This window comes from Caretta caretta, chromosome 10 (genome assembly GCF_965140235.1).
Source record: "Caretta caretta isolate rCarCar2 chromosome 10, rCarCar1.hap1, whole genome shotgun sequence".
Classification (NCBI taxonomy): Eukaryota; Metazoa; Chordata; order Testudines; family Cheloniidae; genus Caretta; species Caretta caretta.
Genome location: NC_134215.1, coordinates 69377190 through 69399382, shown reverse-complemented (window position 1 = coordinate 69399382; position 22193 = coordinate 69377190). Strand labels below are relative to the sequence as shown.

At 44.3% G+C, this 22193-nt stretch overlaps 2 protein-coding genes across 2 annotated transcripts in view; one reads left to right on the top strand and one right to left on the bottom strand.

Moving 5' to 3' along the window:
* FAH (fumarylacetoacetate hydrolase) overlaps positions 1-8536 on the top strand; it is a 31404-nt gene extending 22868 nt beyond the window's left edge. Inside the window, exon 14 of the mRNA XM_048866502.2 lies at positions 8266-8536. Within this exon, the coding sequence (XP_048722459.1) occupies positions 8266-8345 (80 nt within the window). The 3' untranslated portion in view covers positions 8346-8536. The remainder of the gene's footprint in view (positions 1-8265) is intronic.
* Positions 8537-17166: 8630 nt separating this feature from the next.
* CTXND1 (cortexin domain containing 1) overlaps positions 17167-22193 on the bottom strand; it is a 42727-nt gene continuing 37700 nt past the window's right edge. The window contains exon 6 of the transcript XR_012670285.1: positions 17167-21751. The gene's annotated coding sequence lies outside the window, so the exon portion shown is untranslated. The remainder of the gene's footprint in view (positions 21752-22193) is intronic.

The following is a 22193-nucleotide window of genomic DNA, read 5'->3' as shown; positions in this document are numbered from 1 at the left end:
GATGGGTCTGGAGGGGTAACATCTTCCTCACAGGATGCCAAGACTGTCTGTATTGCTGTTTGTAAACTGCTTTGAGATCCTTGGATGAAAGCTGGTATAAAACTATTGGATTTTAATGAAATGTGTTAATAGATCATTGAAAATGGAGCGGGTCAAATTTTTGCTGTCAGTGTTTTTTTGTTGTTGTTATTTTGGCTACAAAGTATTTTTTTAAAGATTTTAATGAAAAAGATCTGTTTTTGTAAAGTTTTCATTTAAAAAAAAAATCGGGGGTTTGGCTGTTTTTACACCCACTCCACCCTTGCCTCCTCCCCCAAGTTAGGAAAATATTCAATGGAAACATTGTTCAACATTTTTGGCAGGAAATGAAATTATTTCCCAGCCAACTGTAATTGCCACCCAGTTTGATAGAAGCCTTTTGGGCTCTCCATTGTAGCCCTGACTGATGCTCTGAGAGTTCTAGGTTAATAACTAAACCTCACAGGGGTTTTGATGCCTTGTGGAAGGTCCAACAATACATCAGGAGCTAAGCTGTGAATAGAACCCCAGGGTCCTGAATACGTGTGACATACTCTAGCCACTATGCCATAGGTTAGATTCTGACACCCTTGCTCACAGTAAATAAATAGTATTTTTACTCTTCAAGTGGTTTCATTGACATCAACTAGTGGCTACTCTGCATGAGCCAGGGCATTAGAATGTGGCCCACGATCTCCTTGGTGCTTAATAAGAACTTTCCTTTTAGACGGCTGTTTCAAATCTCGAACATCGTTTATCAGTGGAACAATTAAAATAATATAACGTAACGCTAACACAACACAGAACATTGCATGTTGATAGATGTGCATTAAGCCAAGTTAGTGATGCTAACACTGTGCTATTTTGAAATAAACAATGTTCCACAGCTACAATAGATCAAAACATTTGTAAAGCCCAACTGCTGATGTATGTAAAAGGAAATGTATGCTCCAGGGCTGGCTCCTGAGCTAGTTTGGGATGCCCTCATATTTAGTGACGTATGGTAAGTCGAACCAAAGCCTTTACTGCACAGGTTAGAGTATAGGCCTATTACAGCCTGTCCCAAGGCAGGACTAAGGCCTGTCTTACCAAGTGCCCAACCAATGATTTATTGCCTACTTTTGTTTGTTTCAAATTTCCACTTGAATTAACCCCTCCCCCCTCCTCCTTAAGCTATTTCAGAGAAACCTAACATAAATAAACCAAGAGCAATGTATTGTTCCTGAGAAATGTTTCTCATGGGAGCTGGTATTACAAGATTTCTTTCACTAAACGGCACTGTGGCACGTTTCAAAATGTATCTGTAGTTCCTTCAGTCTTTCCTTGGGGGCCGTGGTGTTGGCTGACAGGTCCACAGAGCCTGCTCCATTAACCGTGCTACACCTTGTTACTGCTCTCAATTATATTGGACCGCAAGGATAGCACATTGTGCTAAAAATCACCAGCAATGAAGCCGAACAAAGATTAATGGAAACTTCGTTGACTCCTCAGAGCCCTGTGACTGACTTAAGTAGTGTTTACTAGTGATGAGCCAACAGGCTGCTGTTTGAATGTCATTCATATAACAAGTTAGCTCCTGGTCAGAGTGGCTAGCGGGGAGCCCAGGTCTGTTAGAGAGAAGGGAGAAGACCAGCTCACTCTAAGTTGCTTTACCTTTGTGGGGGATGAGGATGAGGGTGCCAGGAGATTTTTACTGAACCTCTCAGCTGGGTCTGTGGGGTGGGAAGTAGCGCTCAGGAACTATATACGCACCCGGTCTTCTGGGTTCTGTGGGAGGAGGGGCACTGCCAAGGACAAGGGTGAGGATATCAATACTACGAGAACTTTTCCTCCTCCACCCTGGTATGCCTGTAGGATGGGGACAGGGCTGGAGTTCATCTCCAGAGAAGGGACAGTGCTGGACCAGCTGGCCCTGCAGATAACTAGCTATATGTGCAAAAAGAAAAGGAGTGCTTGTGGCACCTTAGAGACTAAAACATTTATTTGCGCATAAGCTTTCGTGAGCTACAGTTCACTTCATCGGATGCATTCAGTGGAAAATACAATGGGGAGATTTATATACATAGAGAACATGAAACAATGGGTGTTACCATATACACTGTAACGAGAGTGATCACTTAAGGTGAGATATTACCAGCGGGAGAGCCGGGGGGGGGGGTGCTGGGGACCTTTTGTAGTGATAATCAAGGTGGTCCATTTCCAGCAGTTGACAAGAACATCTGAGGAACAGTGGGGGGTGGAATAAACATGGGGAGATAGTTTTACTTTGTGTAATGACCCATCCATTCCCAGTCTCTATTCAAGCCGAAGTTAATTATATCCAGTTTGCAAATTAATTCCAATTCAGCAGTCTCTCGTTGGAGTCTGTTTTTGAAGTTTTTTTGTTGAAGAATTGCCACTTTTAGGTCTGTAATCGAGTGACCAAAGAGATTGAAGTGTTCTCCAACTTTTTTTTGAATGTTATAATTCTTGATGTCTGATTTGTGTCCATTTATTCTTTTACGTAGAGACTGTCCAGTTTGGCCAATGTACATGGCAGAGGGGCGTTGCTGGCACATGATGGCATATATCACATGGGTAGATGTGCAGGTGAACGAGCCTCTGATAGTGTGGCTGATGTGATTAGGCCCTATGATGGTGTCCCCTGAATAGATATGTGGACACAGTTGGCAACGGGCTTTGTTGCAAGGATAGGTTCCTGGGTTAGTGGTTCTGGTGTGTGGTTGCTGGTGAGTATTTGCTTCAGGTTGGGGGACTGTCTGTAAGCAAGGACTGGCCTGTCCCCCAAGATCTGTGAGGGTGATGGGTCGTCCTTCAGGATAGGTTGTAGATCCTTGATGTGCTGGAGAGGTTTTAGTTGGGGGCTGAAGGTGATGGCTAGTGGCGTTCTGTTGTTTTCTTTGTTGGGCCTGTCCTGTAGTAGGTAACTTCTGGGTACTCTTCTGGTTCTGTCAATCTGTTTCTTCACTTCAGCAGGTGGGTATTGTAGTTGTAAGAATGCTTGATAGAGATCTTTTGGGTGTTTGTCTCTGTCTGAGGGGTTGGAGCAAATGCAGTTGTATCGTAGAGCTTGGCTGTAGACAATGGATCGTGTGGTGTGGTCTGGATGAAAGCTGGAGGCATGTAGGTAGGAATAGCGGTCCGTAGGTTTCCTGTATAGGGTGGTGGTTATGTGACCATCGCTTATTAGCACCATAGTGTCTAGGAAGTGGATCTCTTGTGTGAACTGGTCCAGGCTGAGGTTGATGGTGGGATGGAAATTGTTGAAATCATGGTGGAATTCCTCAAGGGTTTCTTTTCCATGGATCCAGATGATGAAGATGTCATCAATATAGCGCAAGTAGAGTAGGGGCATTAGGGAACGAGAGCTGAGGAAGCGTTGTTCTAAGTCAGCCATAAAAATGTTAGCATACTGTGGGGCCATGCAGATACCCATAGCAGTGCTGCTGATTTGAAGGTATACATTGTCCCCAAATGTGAAATAGTTATGGGTGAGGATGAAGTCACAAAGTTCAGCCACCAGGTTTGCCATGACATTATCGGGGATACTGTTCCTGACGGCTTGTAGTCCATCTTTGTGTGGAACATTGGTGTAGAGGGCTTCTACATCCATAGTGGCCAGGATGGTGTTTTCAGGAAGATCACTGATGGATTGTAGTTTCCTCAGGAAGTCAGTGGTGTCTCGAAGATAGCTGGGAGTGCTGGTAGCGTAGGGCCTGAGGAGGGAGTCTACATAGCCAGACAATCCTGCTGTCAGGGTGCCAATGCCTGAGATGATGGGGCATCCAGGATTTCCAGGTTTATGGATCTTGGGTAGCAGATAGAATACCCCAGGTCGGGGTTCCAGAGATGTGTCTGTGCGGATTTGTTCTTGTGCTTTTTCAGGGAGTTTCTTGAGCAAATGCTGTAGTTTCTTTTGGTAATCCTCAGTGGGATCAAAGGGTAATGGCTTGTAGAAAGTGGTGTTGGAGAGCTGCCTAGCAGCTTCTTCTTCATATTCCAACCTATTCATGATGACAACAGCACCTCCTTTGTCAGCCTTTTTGATTATGATGTCAGAGTTGTTTCTGAGGCTGTGGATGGCATTGTGTTTTGCACAGCTAAGGTTATGGGCAAGTGATGCTGCTTTTCCACAATTTCAGCCTGTGCACATTGGCGGAAGCATTCTATGTAGAAGTCCAGTCTGTTGTTTCGACCTTCAGGAGGAGTCCACCCAGAATCCTTTTTGTAGTCTTGGTAGGAAGGTCTCTGTGGGTTAGTATGTTGTTCAGAGGTGTGTTGGAAATATTCCTTGAGTCGGAGACGTCGAAAATAGGATTCTAGGTCACCACAGAACTGTATCATGTTCGTAGAGGTGGTGGGGCAGAAGGAGAGGCCCCGAGATAGGACAGATTCTTCTGCTGGGCTAAGAGTATAGTTGGATAGATTAACAATATTGCTGGGTGGGTTAAGGGAACCATTGCTGTGGCCCCTTGTGGCATGTAGTAGTTTAGGTAGTTTAGTGTCCTTTTTCTTTTGTAGAGAAGCAAAGTGTGTGTTGTAAATGGCTTGTCTAGTTTTTGTAAAGTCCAGCCACGAGGAAGTTTATGTGGAAGGTTGTTTTTTTGTGAGAGTATCCAGTTGGTGAGACTAGAAAACATCAAATATTTTGGGGGCAAAGAGCATGTGTACTCATGACGTTCAGCAAATGGAACATAGCATTTTCCTATCCTCGTTAAGGTTTCCTTGTGTATGTTCGTCTGCTGTGTGAAATCTGAATTGGTTTCCAACCCCAAGAGTAAACATGTTGATTGTTAGTGCTTAGCAGGCCCTTTTGAATAAATGTGTTCAATATTTAACCCCCAACTCATTTAACCTCACTGACAGTCATTACAATAAACCTGAGCAGGAATTTGGCCAGTTATAAAGTTCAGAGTCTGCATTTTCTTTTCCAAAGTCATGGTTTTTTGGAGGTTTTTTGGCATGTAGGTGGCCAGTGTGACACTGTTCTCATTTAATATTATATCCAAGTGTCACTCCAGTCTGACCTAGTCAAAGATGGCTTTCTCCCTTTTAGTATCTATTCCTCTCTTTATGCCTTGGCTACTTGAGTTTCAGACCTGATCACTTCTCTGCACTAAGTTTTTCAACATTTGATCCTTGGAAAGAGACAGAGTTTCCCTAGACCTCTGGGTTACTGCACAGCCTGAGTTCTCGTAAGAAGTGGAATCTGCTCTCTCAAGGAAAACTCCACCGCTTTATCAGCATTACAAAGAATCTCTGGGATGAACAGAGCATAGATGCAGGCATTCTGTGATATGATTCAGAGACAACCCCTGAGTGTGAGTGGACTGAAGAGGGAATGAGAAATTCTATTTCTTTAGGACTTGTTTCTCTGAAAAGCACTCCTTGGTAAAGTCAAGAGCTGAAAAATCTCCTTTAAGGTCCTGTTGAAGCCTCTAATGTCAGGAAAGGGAGTGCAGATACCGAAGCTGCTTAAGTGAATAGTCACCTTCCCTGTTGCCAACTGAATGATTTCAGTGCCTTGTAAAAACTAGCAATAACACACTCTACTTTGGGAGCAATCAAGTAAGAGGACAGTCTCCGCTACGTATATAATTAGGAAGTAAGGACAATGTTGCTATGAATCACCGCAGTGGAATGCTGCAAAGCCTTTTTTTCCAGACACCATGAATGAGATCCTCACTCCCTGGTTCAGCCTGTTTATGCTGCGGAAACAGGCCAGAGCAAAATAAATGCCCCATATTCAGCTGGGGGAGGATTTCCCTGATGCAGGCGCTATGGCCGACAGCCAGAAGGCTGCCCTCGGATGGTGTAGGGGAATGACGGGAGCAGAAGGGGCTGCAGCACTGTGGAAGAAATTTGGGTCAGGGCTGCAGCCTCTAGGACAGCCCAGGGAAGCTACAGTAACAGTTACAGTTACTGTAGCTACAGTTACAGGCTACAGACCTGCAAAGGGGCTTCTCTAGCCCCCAGAGCAACCCAAGATGGACAAACAGGAGAAATGGTCTGAAGTAAATAGGATGAAGATCAATCAGGACAAATGCAAAGTACCCCACTTAGGAAGGAACCACCAGTTGCACACATACAAAATGGGAAATGGCTGTCTAGGAAGCAGTACTGCGGAAAGGGATCTGGGGGTCATAGTGGACCACATGCTAAATATGAGTCAACAGTGTGACACTGTTGCAAAAAAACCAAACATGCTTCTGTGATGTATTAGCAGGAGTGTTGTAAGCAAGCCATGAGAAGTAATTCTTCCGCTCTACTCCACGCTGATTAGGCCTCAACCGGAGTATTGTGTCCAGTTCTGGGCACCGCATTTCAGGAAGGATGTGGACAAATTGGAGAGAGTCCAGAGAAGAGTGACAAAAATGATCAGAGGTCTGGAAAACATGACCTATGAGGGAAGAGTGAAAAAATTGGGTTTGCTCAGTCTGGACAAGAGAAAACTGAGGGGGGACATAAGTTTTCAAGTATGTAAAAGGTTGCTACAAGGAGGAGGAAGCAAAATTGTTTTCTTAACCTCTGAGGATAGGGCAAGAAGCAATGGGCTTAAATTGCAGCAAGGGAGGTTTAGGTTGGACATTAGGAAAAACTTCCTAACTGTCAGGGTGGTTAAGCACTGGAATAAATTGCCTGGGGAGGTTGTGGAATCTCCATCATTGGGGATTTTGAAGAGCAGGTTGGACAAACACCTGTCAGGGATGGTCTAGATAATACTTAGTCCTGCCACGTGTGCAGGGGACTGGACTAGATGACCTCTCGAGGTCCCTTCCAGTCCTATGATTCTATGAAGATTGGGAGAGCACAAAGGTGGCTTTTCCCACTGTCCCTCTGGGCTGTGAGTTCTGTGAGCCTAGCTCAAGGGAGAGTGGCCACATGACTAAACATTTGAACTACACAGGCTGGTTGATTGGCATAGCACCTGGTGAGTTGTGCTAACACAAGTTGTAGCCTGTAGCTGCGTTCCCACTGCATTGCTAGCTTAAGTGTCTGCAGCACTCAAGCTTCAGTGCACACTCCCGCACCCCTACCCCAGTGCACCAGCTAGTTCGCATTTAAAGCGTCACTTTACCTGAGCTAGAAATTTTTGTGTGTAAACAGGAGTCGGGTTCGGGGTAACATTGAGTTATACCTTGAGCTAACACTGCAGTGAAGACAAGCCCTCAGTGAGAAGATACAAATGATCTGAATAACATTAACTCTCTCTCTCTCTAATAGGAATTCAGAGACAGATGAATCACTGGAACTACTGTACCATTTAGTTACATGCAGGGAAGAGTGTATCTTTTGACAATGAAATTGCTCCTTAAAATAAACTAACGGGACATGTTATACCACTGATGTCTTTCCCTTCACTAAACATTATCAGCTGAGGTCTGCAGTAATTCTATCTGTTGCTTCATCTCAGTATAACGTTTTCAGGTATGCCTGATGCATACGGGATGAAATGCCTTCAGCTGAGTTTCCTTTCCTGCTTTCTCTGCAAGCTGAACTAATGGATTGCTCTTTCTGAATATGTACAGTACATGGCAGAATGCACCAGTACTGAGGGGGGACTTGCAGCAGCCACATACCCCAGGATTGTGGAATTAAAAAAATAAATATGTAGGACAATATGTCAGTGTGTCAACTCACAGCTTGCATGAGTATTGAGAGGTCAAATCATTCTGTAGTTGCAGATGTAATCAATGACCGGCAACATTGGCAGCAGTTGTAGACATTCATTGTTTATATAATGGAGCATAGTGGACGTCTTGGGCCAGATCCTCAGCTGGTGTCAGTGGAGCCGTGCCAATTCAATTTAATGGGCTAGTCCAATTTATACTAGTTGAGGATCTGACCATTAGTTTTGGTTTTTTAAATGTAGCCATCCCATTGATGGTCTGGCAAGCTGAGGATTCTCCTAAGGCTGCTCTAAACTACACCAGAGACCAGGCCGGCATAGAACCAGCCCCAGGTTTGGGGACCCACAAATATTGCCTTACAGCCCCCTCCCCTCATTGGTATCCAATGTGTACTGGCCTGATCAAAAGCCCCTCAATGTCAATGGGAAACTTTGGGTCAGTGGAGTTTGGATCACCCCAACTGAGCACAGCTAAGGAGCTAGGCCTACGTCAGTGTATTTACATTCATTTTGTTCCCTTTCGTGTTGGTACTGCAGTTTGTGCTATTTTATTTTTTTACTTATTGTAAAAATCACTGGGTGCCCCTCTTGTGACTCTCTTCCTCTCCCCATTCCAGGTCACTGCCAGGGAAATGGGTACCGAGTGGGATTTGGCCAATGTTCAGGAAAAGTGCTTCCAGCCATCTCTGTTCCATGATTGCCTGCACAAGATGACTTTTTAGGAAGGGAAGAAGCCTCGCCACGTTCCCGACGTAACAGTTCTCTGACCTGAAGAAATTAAAATGTGTGTGTGCACATGCATGGTGTTCAAATCCGTATTTTTTTTATATAAATGGTTGGAGTTTTCCGAGTGTTTTAACTGTTCTCAATAAATATCTTAATGATGCAGTTGCCTTCGGTGTTCTCTCTTTCTGACGCTGACTGTGATGCTGTCCTGGTTAAGCTCCATAGATGTAAGTAGAGTCCTTGTACACCGTCCATTAGTAGTGGGCATTCTGAGCTGGGGCAGCCTTATTTTCTCCAAGTCCTTCGGCGGATGTAAACACCAGTGAGTCAGAGGAGGAGCTTTGCATGGTACAAGCCAGGAGCAGGTGGATTACATTAGCAAAGAAAATGTAGACCGAACATTTTGAACCATGAATGGGGGGTGAGATCTTGTAGAATAACTTTCTGTGGGAATTGGGGGGCTCCTTATTGTTGAGGCAGTTAAAAGCATGACAGCAAGCAAGGAGAATAAGGGAATCTTTGCATCAGTCTTCGCCACAGAGAATAATTGGGAGATACCTGCCCCAGAGTTACTCTTCTGCAGGCAATACAGGGGAGGCAGTACTAGGGACTGAGGTGTTGCCTAGATTGATAGCTTGAATGCCAAAGAGTCACCAGGATGGAGTGGTTAATCCAGGAACTCTGAAAGAATTTAAGAATTAAGTGGGTGAACTGCTGGCAGAAATACAGGGAGAAATTCCCCCCACCTCCACACCTTATACACTGCTCTGGCTGTACAGGTACCCCAGGAGCAAATCCCTCTGCTGCAGGAGGAGTGCAAAGTACCCTTTACTAGCCCTGGTGTAGGTGGGGTGCTGGGAGCAGTAGGAGACATGTCCATAGCGCATACTGCCATGGACACTGGACTGCAGAGCAGTTCACAGGCAGCCTTCAATGAGGCTGCCATAAATGAAAACAGCGCCCAGGGCGGCTCTAATTTATGCTGGGGGCTGCTCCCGAAATCCAGACATAAAAGCGATCTTTGCCCTAGTACCTCAGGCTGCACATCCCAGAAGCTCAGCACAGAATCAGACCCACATGATTTACCATTTAAATCAGCTATTCTAGCAGAGACCTAGAGCTCAGCCAGTGTCATATTAATTATTTTTTTAATTGCTAAGGTTGATCCTGGGAATTACAGACCAATAAGCTTTGCTTCAGTAGCAGGTAAATTAGCTGAAAAACAATTAAAGCTAGGTATAAAACACCTAACTGAGTCTGCTATAATATGGCGATGAACCAGCCCAGCTTCTGTACTGGAAAAATATGCCTCTCTAAGCTGCTGGAATTCTTTATGGGAGTCAGCAGTAGATATAACTGTGACGGGTTGGATCACAGAACCCCCCTGGGGGTTGCCAACTGATGTGCCAAGACTACTTCTGTTCCTGCTTTCCCTGCCCTCCCAGCTTGGGACTTCAGTGCCCTGCCTGGTTTGAGCCAGACCCCGTAGCCTGCTGCAAACCCAGACCCTGGTCTGAACCACATCCCCTAACAGCTGTAGGCATAAACTGAAAGCAGCTTAAGAAGTGTTCCTGTCTTTAACACTCAGATACCCAACTCCCAATGGGGTCCAAACCCCAAGTCGGTTTTACCTTGTATAAAGCTTATACAGGGTAAATTCATAAATTGTTTGCCCTCTATAACACTGACAGAGAGAGATGCACAGCTGTTCTCCCCTCTCCCCCCCAGGTATTAATACACACTCTGGGTTAATTAATAAGTAAGAAGTTATTTTATTAAATACAGAAAGTAGGATTTAAGTGGTTCCAAGTAATAGCAGACAGAACAAAGTGAATTACCAAGTAAAATAAAATAGAACACACAAGTCTGTGTCTAATACAGTAAGAAAACTGAACACAGATAAAAACCTCACCCTCAGAGGAATTCCAGTAAGCTTCCTTTTACAGACTAGTCTCCTTCTCATCTGGGTTCAGCAATCACTCACACCCCCTGTAGTTACTGTCCTTTGTTCCAGTTTCCTTCAGATATCCTTGTGGGTGGAGAAGCTATCGTTTTAGCCAGCTGAAGACCAAAGGGAGGGGTCTCCAATGGGCTTAAATAGACTTTCTCTTGTGGCTGGAGATCCCCTCCTCTCTGCTATGCAAAGTCCAGCTCCAAGATGGAGTTTGAGAGTCACTTGGGCAAGTCACATGTCCATGCATGACTCAGTTTTTACAGGCAGCAGCCACTGTTTGCATGTTGCCTTGAACATCCTCATGTAGATTTCTTATGTGGATTGGAGCCTTTCAAGATCCATTGTGCATTAAGTGCTTCTCGATTGGGCACTTAATTTGTACATTCCTTTCTCAAGAAACTGACCAAATCCTTAACTAAGGCTACTTAAAAATCAAGCAAGTACACAGCCAATATTCATAACTTTGAATACAAAAATGATACATGAATATAAATAGGATGAATAGATTCAGTAGATCATAACCTTTACAGAGATATGTTACATGGCATATGTAACATAAAGCATATTACAGTTATGTCATATATACATTCATAAGCACATGGGGGGCACCGTCACAATAACTTCTTAAACTTTTCAAACCCTCTTCGTTCAAGTCCCTGGCATGAGAATCTAAGGAGTGATTGGGCTGAGAGAGAACGTTTTGTCCTGGGTAAGAAACTGGCTGAGGGGGGAGAACAGATCTGTAATAAATGGTCTGTTTTCAGTAGAGGAGGTTTATAGCTGAGTGCCCTGAAAGTACACTATAATAGATATATTATAGATCTGGGAAAGGTCAACAGTGAGGTGAATAAGTTTGCATGTGACACTTGTGCCCCTGTCCTCACTGCGGGATGTGAGCTGGCAAAGCGAGAGCTAACTAAGTGACTGTAGACTCTGTAGAAATGTACGCTATGTTGCTGTGCAGATTTGAGGAAGTGGAGTTTCTGGCAGAGACCTCCTGCTCCTATTTCCTCCCCAGCCTTGTAGAGGGCTTCCATAGGGTAAAGAAGAAAGAGAAAATGACATGCAAGGAACAATCTCCAGCCACAGTAGGGTCAATCCACAGCAGGGATCCACAGGTGCAGATCACTCTCTGCTGGAACTTGGGGAGGGGGTAGGTCATAGACAATTGTCAGGACATCAAAAGTCAATGCCTCAATTCCTGTGGAAAAGCCCATGAGCTCATTAATGCCCACAAGTGGGGAAGGCCTCGGTTTTAGTCTCATGCTGTGTTACTCGAGAAAGGTTGCCTTTTACCATGAGTGTCTCCTTGCAGTTCAGCCTGTGCTCAGGGCTGTGTTCCAGTTTTCCCGAGTGTAGGGGTAATACCAACGGTGAACATAAGAATGGCCATACTGGGTCGGACCAATGGTACATCTAGCCCATATCCTGTCTTCCAACAGTGGCCAGTGCCAGATGCATCAGAGGGAATGAACAGAACTGGGCAGTTCTGAGTGATCCATACCCTTTCATCCAGTCCAATCTGGCTTCTGGCAGTCAGAGATTTAAGGACACCCAGAACATGAGGTTGCATCCATGAGCATCTTGGCTAATAGCCATTGATGGACTTATTCTCTATGACCTTATCTAGCTCTTTTTTTAAAACCAGTTATATTTTTGGCCTTCACAACATTCCCCGGCAACAAGTTCCACAGGTTGACCAGCGTTGGGAGAAGTCCTTCCTTTTGTTTGTTTTAAACCTGCTGCCTATTAATTTCATTGAGTTGACCCCTGGTTCTTGTGTTATGTGAAGACGTTGATAACACTCCCCTGTTCACTTTCTCAGTTGTCCTTTGTGCTTTCAGCCAGCCAGGTGACACCAAAGTACATCCAGAAAACACCCTCCACCTCATCTACATTGTGCTTAGGAATGTCATCCTTGTTATCCTGCTCCCCAGGTTTCTCCAAACAATGGCTCATGTTACCCCAGCAGCTGCAATGGTAAGAAGCTGATGAAGGGCTCCATCCTGTCCAATGCGGAGTGCTCCTGTGAGATGCCCAGGTTCAGACTAACGTCTGAGTTTGATGCTGGAAATAGGACATACCTGCACCACAGGTGCGACCTGTTTTCTTTTGTTTGGGCTGTGGTTGTCGCCACACCTCACTGAAAGGCGAATCGTCTCCCCAGTGCCCAGCCGGAATAACTCAGTGGGGCACTGAGGAGCTACTCTGAAGAGGTGACACCTAGCCCCACTCCACTCCCAACCTCCTATGCGCATGGTGCGCTCCTAGAAGCTCAGCGCCTGAACAGAGGAAATTGCTCACAGTTCTTCCTTAGGGACACCTCGCAACCTGCTCTCCTTGATAATCACCATCAGCGAACATGTGGTCCAGTATTACCAATTCAGATATTCTTGGTTAACTTCTCCCACTAGTACCTATGTGTAACCCATCGGACAGCTGAGTGCCTTGCAGTTGTTACGGAATTATCCTCCCAAGACCCCTGGGCTGTTACATACACAGAACTGAGGCACAGAGCGCAAGTGACTGGCTCAAGGTCATGCAGGGAGTCAGTGCAGAGTGGGGAATAGCCCACAGATCTCCTGAGCTCTGGTCCCATGCCTTAACACACGATTTCCTCTCTCTTCTAGTGCTAGCATCCGTCTCTTCTGCAGTCCTATGCAATTAGTTCTTTATCAAGTGTGGCTGAAATCCTGACGCCACTGAAGTCAATGGAGCCAGCATTTCATCCTATAATGTTAAACATTGCTTAAGAGGTGGGGAATGTTTCATTGGCCTAAGAGCATTACTGTTGTATGGACACCATGATGCTATGGTCTCACTCGAGTTTCTTGTATGCTGAAGGAAAAGGTATTTTCTGAAAAGGCAGGGTAAAATCTATATTGACAACAGCTGCTGATGGCCAGCCAGCCCAGCACGTTGTTATTAATGGGCTCTGATCTTGATGTACACATACGAATTACATTTTTCATTCAGGTAGTAGCATTGCTGCAATGGTCTTAGAAGACAGATGTGTTTATTGGGAACCTATAAATCTTTTGTGTTGTGTTCTTATTTCCTGCAGAACTAACGGCAGCCACCATTCCCAGGAGGTGAACTTCTTTTTAAAAGAGAAATCTCATCTGTGCAGTTGTCCCCAGCATGACAAATGGAAAGTGCGCTTTCTGCTTCAATAGCTAGCGGGAGAGCAGGCTGCGGGAAAGGTTAAGTGACTATCAGGGCATGGAGTCTGGTGTTTCAATGTTTTAAACTGCTCCATTCTGTTGGTATAAGCCCTCAAGACCTGAACACCCCCTGAAGTTTGAGAGGTTCTTTGAATGGAACTCATGCAGGATCCAGTTCAACATGCCAGTCCATGCCAATCCCGCTCCTAGTATAGCCCTTATGGAAAACCAGCAGTACTGTCATTTATAACTTCTCCACCAGAGGGAGGATGATGGCTTCAGATGTACAGGATGAAATCCCTGTCCCACTGATATCAAAGACAAAACTCCCACTGATTTCACCGGGGCCAGGATTTCACCCACTATATATAAGAACATTACAAAAAATGCATCCACTATTCAGGCTTGCATCCAGTACCATCTGAGCAAGGCTTCATTGGCCACATGGGGCCAGATTCTGATCTCCTCTGCACAAGCGTCAAAATGGAGTAACACCCATGTAAATGAGATCAGATCTGGCGCATAGAGTGCAGATTTCAAACACAGGCAGGAGAAAGTACTTGGCATCTCTGTGGACAGCTGAGTGACATCATCTTCTCAATACACAGTGAAGGGCAAAAAACAAGATGATGTTGAGCGTTATTAAGAAAGAGAGGCTTTGTTTCTGTCAAGAGCTGTTTCATTGCACGCCCACAGGTTCGTATTATTGCTAGGAGAGCCTGGTCCAGTGGGAAAGAGACTCAGGAATCCTGGGCTGCCCAGTGACCTGCTCTGTCACCTTGGACAATTTACTTCACCACTCTGCTTCTCCTCCCACCCTTTGGCTTATCTATATAAATGGTAAATCTCTTACTATGCATGCATGCAAGTGCCTAGCACAGTGGAGTCCTGATTTTGGTTTACAGGTGCTACTAGTACAACTAAATAAAAATAGTTTAAAAATCACTAGAGACATTTTTAAATGAAAGGAATAGTGCATTACACTGACAGCATTAGACTGCCATGGTATAAATCGATGGCACATGCTGGTCTTGACTGTGTCCAGTTTTGCTTTACTCATCTCGTAAAGCAGTGGTTCTGAACCGGGGGTACGCAGAGGTCATGTAGGTAGTTGCCTAGTTTTACAACAGGCTACAGAAAAAGCACTAGCAAAGTCAGTACAAACTAAAATTGCATACAGACAATGGCTTGTTTATACTGCTCTAGATACTATACACGGAAATGTAAGTACAATATTTATATTCCAATGGATTTATTTTATAATTATATGGTAAAAATGAGAAAGTCAGCAATTTTTCAGTATTAGTGTGCTGTGACGCTTTTGTGTTTTTATGTCTGATTTTGTAAGCAAGTAGATTGTAAGTGAGGTGAAACTTTGTGCTTTGTGCACCAGCGAGGAAAAGATGTAAAGGAAACATGCATCAAGAAGGTAAATGATCAGTCTTAATTCCTACCCTGAGCTTCTTTATGCTTCACAGTCAGGCTTTTAGAACTTGATGAGGTCTATGCTTCCAGGCCACACATGCTGGTGGTTGTCAAGATCATGACAGAACTCTGATGTGCACATTGTCAGTTCATACAATTAAAGGTCTGAGAGGTTAAGTATGGATTTCTGCTGAATCCGTGAGCAATCATTGCTGAACCCTGGAGAAATAAGTTAAATTTTCTTTCTTTGTTAGCTTATAGATGCCGATGATCTCTCTTTCCAGGGCTCACTCTGCAAACACCTCCATAAAACACATGCACACAGCTCATAACTCCTTAATTAGCCAAGCCCACAATGTCTGGTCATGAAATGGTTTTCAATAATTGTTCAGAGTAGAATTAGTGACCTCATTAAATGGAACTTCAGGAGAAATTGGTAGATCAAATTTACATTGATCCTGGCTTTCAATTCCAAGCCAGAAGCATATATGTTAGGTTAAACTAATTGTTCTGTTTAGGATGTTAACTGCATTGCTGCTTGGTGGGAAGGTAGAATATAATTTGTAGTTTCACCAAGAAATACATAGTGGTTTAAAGTTAACCTGTGTATTTAGATGTATCAAACCTCACCTAAGAGTACCCATGCTGGGCTCTGGGCTGCCCTACCATTACTTTAAATTACAGATTGGATATAATCCATAGATACTACTCAGATGCTCCTCCTTTCGAGGGACATCACTCATTTTTGGCTGAATTCAACACACATTTGGTTTCCCGTCAACTTTTAATGCTGAAATGTATTTACATCAGAAACAAAGAACTATGAAGCTGCCACCCTTGGAAGAGTTACTTAGGCAAAAAGAATGAGCCTCTCCGCATTTTAAGTTTCCTGCGCGGATAATTTTTTGTCTATCTCATATCCAATAAATTTAACTTCCCCTTTAACAAAAGATGGAGTTCTTCAAATCCCAATAATCCACAATACCTTAGTACTACTCCCTGCCTATCTGGTCCCTAGCCTTCCTTGAAGGCCCAAAAGCCAGATTTACAGCTTGGGGAAATGGACTGCTCTGGTAACCTACAGAAGTGACCGTTCTTACTTCTTTGAGGTTCTCCTCCCCATTATGTTAGCTTAAATCTTACATAACAACTGCGGCTAGTTTAGGAACATGTGTGTGAACATGCTGTCTCAAATGCCTCTGTACCTAGCCAAGTAGCACCATGCAATTAATTTATGAATAAGCTCTCTGGATATACCCAGCCACAAGCTTGATGCTTATTGATTAAAATAGAGCTGCATTTTGTCATTCTGATGTTGCCTAAGATCACGTGGCTTCCTTTGAAAGGAGATGATGAAGTATGCTGTCACAACGTGTTCCATTCCAACTGTCCCCAGTCAACCAGATTCTCGATTTTCAGTTGTCAGCCCATTTTGGGAGTGAGAATGCAGTCCTCTTCCTTCTGTTTTTGCCTCTCTTATGCACTTCATATTAATTGATTTGCTGTGTAAGTAAAATGCCTTGTCAAGAACAAACAATATGAGCTAGTCCTCTAATGTATTTATTTGAGCTCAGATCCTGATTTCAGTGGGAGCTGGGCTCCTAAATCCCTTTGAGGACCTGGCCATGCTGTTTGTAGATGAAACACATTTACGGCTGCTGGTGGTGCTCAGCTGATGGTGTCAGGAGCTGTAACAGAGCAGAGGAGCAAAATCTAGAGGGAGCAGAGAGAAGCAGTTGGGAGCATGGCTTCAAAATGGAGCTAGCGAGATCAAAGACGTCCATGTGATGCTGGCAGACCTGGTGCCAGCTCATGCCAAGGCCCTCACCAAACACAAGTGCATAGCTGGAAACCAGTCTTGCTTAGCTGTGTGTTATAGGGTTGCCTACCCTCCAGGATTGTCCTGGAATCTCCAGGAATAATTAATTATGTCATGAGATGAAACCTACAGGAAATACATCCAATCAAAATTGGCAACCCTAGAATGTTAGCATTATCAAAATAGCTATTAGATGTTAAGTTGGTAAGAATGTGTTTAGTGTTTAGACTTTATTAAATGCTTGTAAGATCTGTGTTGATCTCATTTTTAACCACTATAGCCCATGGTATAATGTTGTATTTTGAGTGTTTGCACTGTAAACCTCTGTAATTGTAGGTTTCAGAGTAGCAGCCATGTTAGTCTGCATCAGCAAAAAGAACAGGGATACTTGTGGCACCTTAGAGACTTACAAATTTATTTGAGCATAAGCTTTCATGGGCTACAGCCCACTTCATCGGATGCATAGAATGGAACATATAATAAGAAGATATTTATACATACAGAGCAAGAAGCATTAATTAAGGTAAAGTGCTCGTCCTGCATACAAGATGGCCAGTTAAAGGCAGACGAGGAACTGTGTAGCATCAAAGGACAGATGCCCTGTTAATTGCATTCCTAACTCCCTCTAGGAAGGAGAGATCTACGTGTGAACATATTGTGACGGGTTCCCCTCGGGGTGCCACCAGGAACTGGGGTACCACTGAGCCCTCTGACCCACCAGCCTGCGCTCCCTCTCACACTGTGCTGCTGTGATAAGCTGCAGATATGCTCCCGGTCTTACATTTCCACCTGCATACATGCAGGTAAGGACACACCCAGCTGCAGTTACATGCAGGTGCTCTGACCAGCTACCACATGTGAACTAACAATAGAGAGACTACAGCCAAAATAATCCCCAGATTTCCAGCCTACGACTCCAGAGCAGTACCATCCTGCCCTGGTCCAAACCCCAACCAGTATGAATTTATTATCCAGTTCTCCTCCCCCTCAGTGTGGAGAGGAATATGCAACAGCCTCTCTGAACTAAGATTCCCACGCACTTCACTCCAAACTCACTGGTTTAGAGTAAAACACAAAATAAATTTATTAACTACAAAAGATAGATTTTAAGCGATTATAAGTGATAGCAAACAGATCAAAGCAGATTACCTAGCAAATAAACAAAAATGCAACCTAAGCTTAATATACTAGATAGATAGGGTAAGAATCTGCTATTCATATCCAAACTTATGGTACAGGCAGACTTGTAGATTCTTAAGGCAAAGGCCATGTTTTCTTTGCAGCTTGGAATTCCCAGATCTTTCATACACAGGCTAGACATCCCTTTAGCCTGGGTCCAGCACTTCCCCCAGTTCAGTCTTTGTTCCTCAGGTGTTTCCAGGAGTCTTCTTCTGTGAGGAGTGAAAAACAACAGATGATGTCACTCCCTGCCTTATATAGCTTTAGCATATGGCAGGAACCCTTTGTTTCAAAACTTGGTTCCCAGATTGGTTTGTGGAAAAATACTGACATCCCAAGATGGAGTCCAGAATCAGGTGGCCTGGTCACATGTCCTTGTAGAGTCATAGCAGCCATTACTTACAGGCTGTCTGGAATGTTCACAGGAATGTTAAGTTCTTCCAGGGTTCATTGTATTTGTTGATGGGCCATCAGCACTGTCTGGCTTTTTCATGGTTGTACCAGAAAGGCGAGTTGTGGGTGTCACACAGTGTAAGCACAATTGAAATACAGATACATAGTCAATATTCCTAACTTTAGATACAAAAATGATACTTGCATACATATAAGATAATCATATTCACCAAATCATAACTTTTCCAATGACACCTCACATGAGCTGTCTTGCATAAAACACATCATAAGTATGTTAAATCATATCATATAATAATATCACGATGAAGAATATGGGGTGCAGTGTCACATGCATCCCATCAGTTTGGACTACGAAGTGGAAGGGATAATAATACCAGACAAGGAGAAACTGGGTCTCTCTCTCTCTGGCTGTTTGGACTCTCACAGGGCTGGAGCTATGTAACAGAAGCAGAGATCCCCAGGGTCAACCTAGGTTAGCCCCAAAAGACATTGAGTGCTGACAGATTGCTACAACTCTGTCACCTTTTGGAACCATAGACTATAACTCATTTGTGGATATATGTTTGTCTGCTGTAACCTGTAATTAACTCTCTCTACTTTATCCTAGTTAATAAATCCTTAGTTAGTTTACTAGGAGGATTGGCTACCATCATTGTCTGTGGGGTGAGTTGTGAGGTTCAGATAGACCTGGGGTAAGTGACTGGTCTCTTGGGTCTGGAAGCAACCTGACCCTGTTATATTCTTTCTTGTAATACAGTAACCAACTATCACTAAATCCAGCTCGCCTGGGTGGCAAGATAGACTGGAATGCCCAAGAGGACTGTGTGTGACTCCATGGTAAGACTGTTACAGTGATCCAGGAGTTCACATTTGTTACTAGGTTGGGGAAATCTAATTATAGAACACACCACCAGTTTGGGGTGTCTGCCCTGCTGTTTTGACAGTCTGCCCTGAAGTCGGCACTCACAGTTGTGAACCACTCCAGACTGAGTGACAGAAAAAAATGATTAATTTAAATTCCAAAGTGTACGTGACCAGGATCTCCACACCAGAGATAACTCTCCAGAAATCAGCTGAAATGGGGCTTTTTGTATAGATAGCTGGCTTGATTTTGATTCAACGCATTTCTAAATCAGGAGTGAATTGAATTCAAGTGAAATTATGCCAGTGTAAAACTGGTGTAGGTGATGTCAGAATTGGGCCTAGTGCCTCCAAGGAAGCAGGACAGAGCTGTAAAAAGGTGTGTGGGGTTTAATCTATGTGTGATCAGCTCGAGCGCAAAGCTGTAGGGGCAGCTAATCCTTCCGGGACGATGGAGCTAAGCCCCGCCAGTCACATCACATCCATGTTGTGTGGCTGACCTACTGCAGGGTGCAGTACCGCCTGCTGCCACTGGAGAGCTCCTGGTGAAGTTGCTCCTGCTGCTGGAAGCTGTGCTACACCTGACTGATGACATATGGACTGCAGGCAGCAGAGGTCGGCGGCTCAGAGCCAGGAATACAGGCTTTTGTGAAGCTATTTCAGTTCTGCTCCACAAGGCAAAGTAGAGGGCTACCTAGGACTGGAAGGGACCTCTTGGGCCATTGACTCCAGTCCCCTGCTATCACAGGCAGCCTCGTCAGATAATCCTGCTCATAGACTTATCAGTCTCTTAAAACTAAAGCTAGGGATGTCTTGCATGGTCACTGGTGCCTCTACCCCTCTTGCAGCCCCACCATTTTTAATGGGCACCAGAGGCCACTAAACAGATTAAATACGTTGTCCTGGCTCTGCAATGTTTGCAAAGTCCATTTACCATGTTCATGTTAAAAGTCAGACCAGTGTGAGATGCAACTGGACAGCTCCTCTCCTCCCCTTGCATTTATGTCATATATAATACAGGTAGCCAGATGCTTCGATGCCACCTGCTTCATCTCCCTTTCTCAGGATGATAGAGACTTCAACCTACGCAGCACGCAATGTGCATGAATCAAGACTCTCTTATGGCATCTGGATGGCCAGAGCGCAAGCACACATTCTCCTCACCAAAGCTTGCAGCTCCTGAGCTAGCCTTGCTCATTGGCCTCAAGCAGTGGGGGACTGAGTTACCCTCTCAGACCCACACTGAGTCAGCAGGACTGTGCTGCTGTTGTAATTCCCTAGCTGGCATCATGCACATCCCTCTGTTTCTTTCAGGAAAAGCTGTAAGTTAGCATTGGACAAGGTCTCTGTTCTGTAAATTCAGGGTTAGTTACTTCTCTCATAAATGCATTTAGAGTGACTCAGGTTGTTCACTCAAGCTCTGATCTTTAGCTTAGAGCTATAGAGCCTGTTATGAGAACTCAGAGGATTCAAACCTCTGTTTCTTGCTAGAATATGGTTATAAATCTTACTGTTTTTTCTCTTTAAGAGTCTTTGTTGCAAACTCAGCCACATATTTCCCGCTCCAGTTCCCTGCAGATTCACTGCGGGTATAAACAAGTATAATTCCATTGTGTCTTTCGGAAGAGGGTTCATTTACAACAGGAAAGAATTTACCTGTTTGTCACCAAGCTGCAAGAAAGTACTTTCAAAGGGTTTCCTCTCCAGGGTGAAAATAGCATGAAATACTGTTGTTGGGCAGGTCGCATGGAGCACATACCAGCCCAAGCCGATGTGTTTCAGTGGATGTTAAATGTGCATCAATATTTTCCCCCCAAAATGTTCCTTGTTTTCAAACGTTACACACTACAAGTTCAGTCCAAAGTAAACAATTGCAGGGGCTTAGGCATCTATACCATAGTGCTGCAGAATAATCATTAGGACAGGCTACATGACATGGTATCCCGCGAGCCAAGGTTTAACATCAGGTCAGCTCAGCAGCCCTCTTACACAGCTGATCAGAGAAGGGACATCAGAATGGCTGCCTGGGAAAGTTTGGCCTCCAAACCTAGAGGTCATAGGACCTCTTGGGACAGAATTAGCTCCCTCATGGTTTCCATATAGAGTCTACAGGGAGCAGCACTACAGAGAGTGGCCACTCCCCTGCTCTAACTCCAATCCCCACACTGCTCCATGTGTGTGAACCCCTGTATTGTGCTAGGGAAAGGGGGATGGTAGTAATTACTCTCCCACCCCAGCATAGGGAGAAGGGGCTCTGTCTAGAGCTGCCGCCTTCCATGTCCCTTTATGCAGGAACACTCCAGCCCATACTTATGAACACTTAGAGGCCAGTATCTCTGAGATCTCCTCTATGTATCTGGTGAACAGGCCATCTGGAAGTGGCTGCATAAAATGATGATCTTACCCCGTCACTGCTGTTGCTTGAGAAAGGCAGGTAGGCTTAGAAAAGCCAGAGGTTCCACAGCTCACAAATGCATTGTTTTATTCAATTTCTCTTGCACGTTGAAACGTTAAAGGCCCACCGTTTGACTGGGTTCCGTGATCTTCTCCCCTTGTTAAGCCTGTGAAGCCAGACCGTCGTGCAAACATTAATTTTTTTTAACCAAAGCTTTCAGGACTTCACACATTCTTGGTGGGACCATTTCAGAGGCAAGGATTTGTAGCTGCCTGTTATGTGCTGTGAACCTCCTGTTTCTTGTATAGTTATTAAAGAGCAGTGACAGATTTACTCAGGGAATTCTAGAAGTCCTGCAGCTGTAATCCTGCCAGTGTAAAACAAAGTGGTCATAGTTGCAGGTTTCACTGGTGCCAAATTGATTTTGCTAAATGAAACTAGGGGAACAAAAAAGAATCTCTGTACTGTGATTATTTTAGATGATACATTAATTGAGTTTGCACCTGCCTAGAATCCTTGTCCACACACCTCCCCTGTTATGCAATAGGGTTAAAATTGCAAAGGATCAAGGTACAAAGGGCCAGATCTTCAAAGACTAGTGCAGCAGT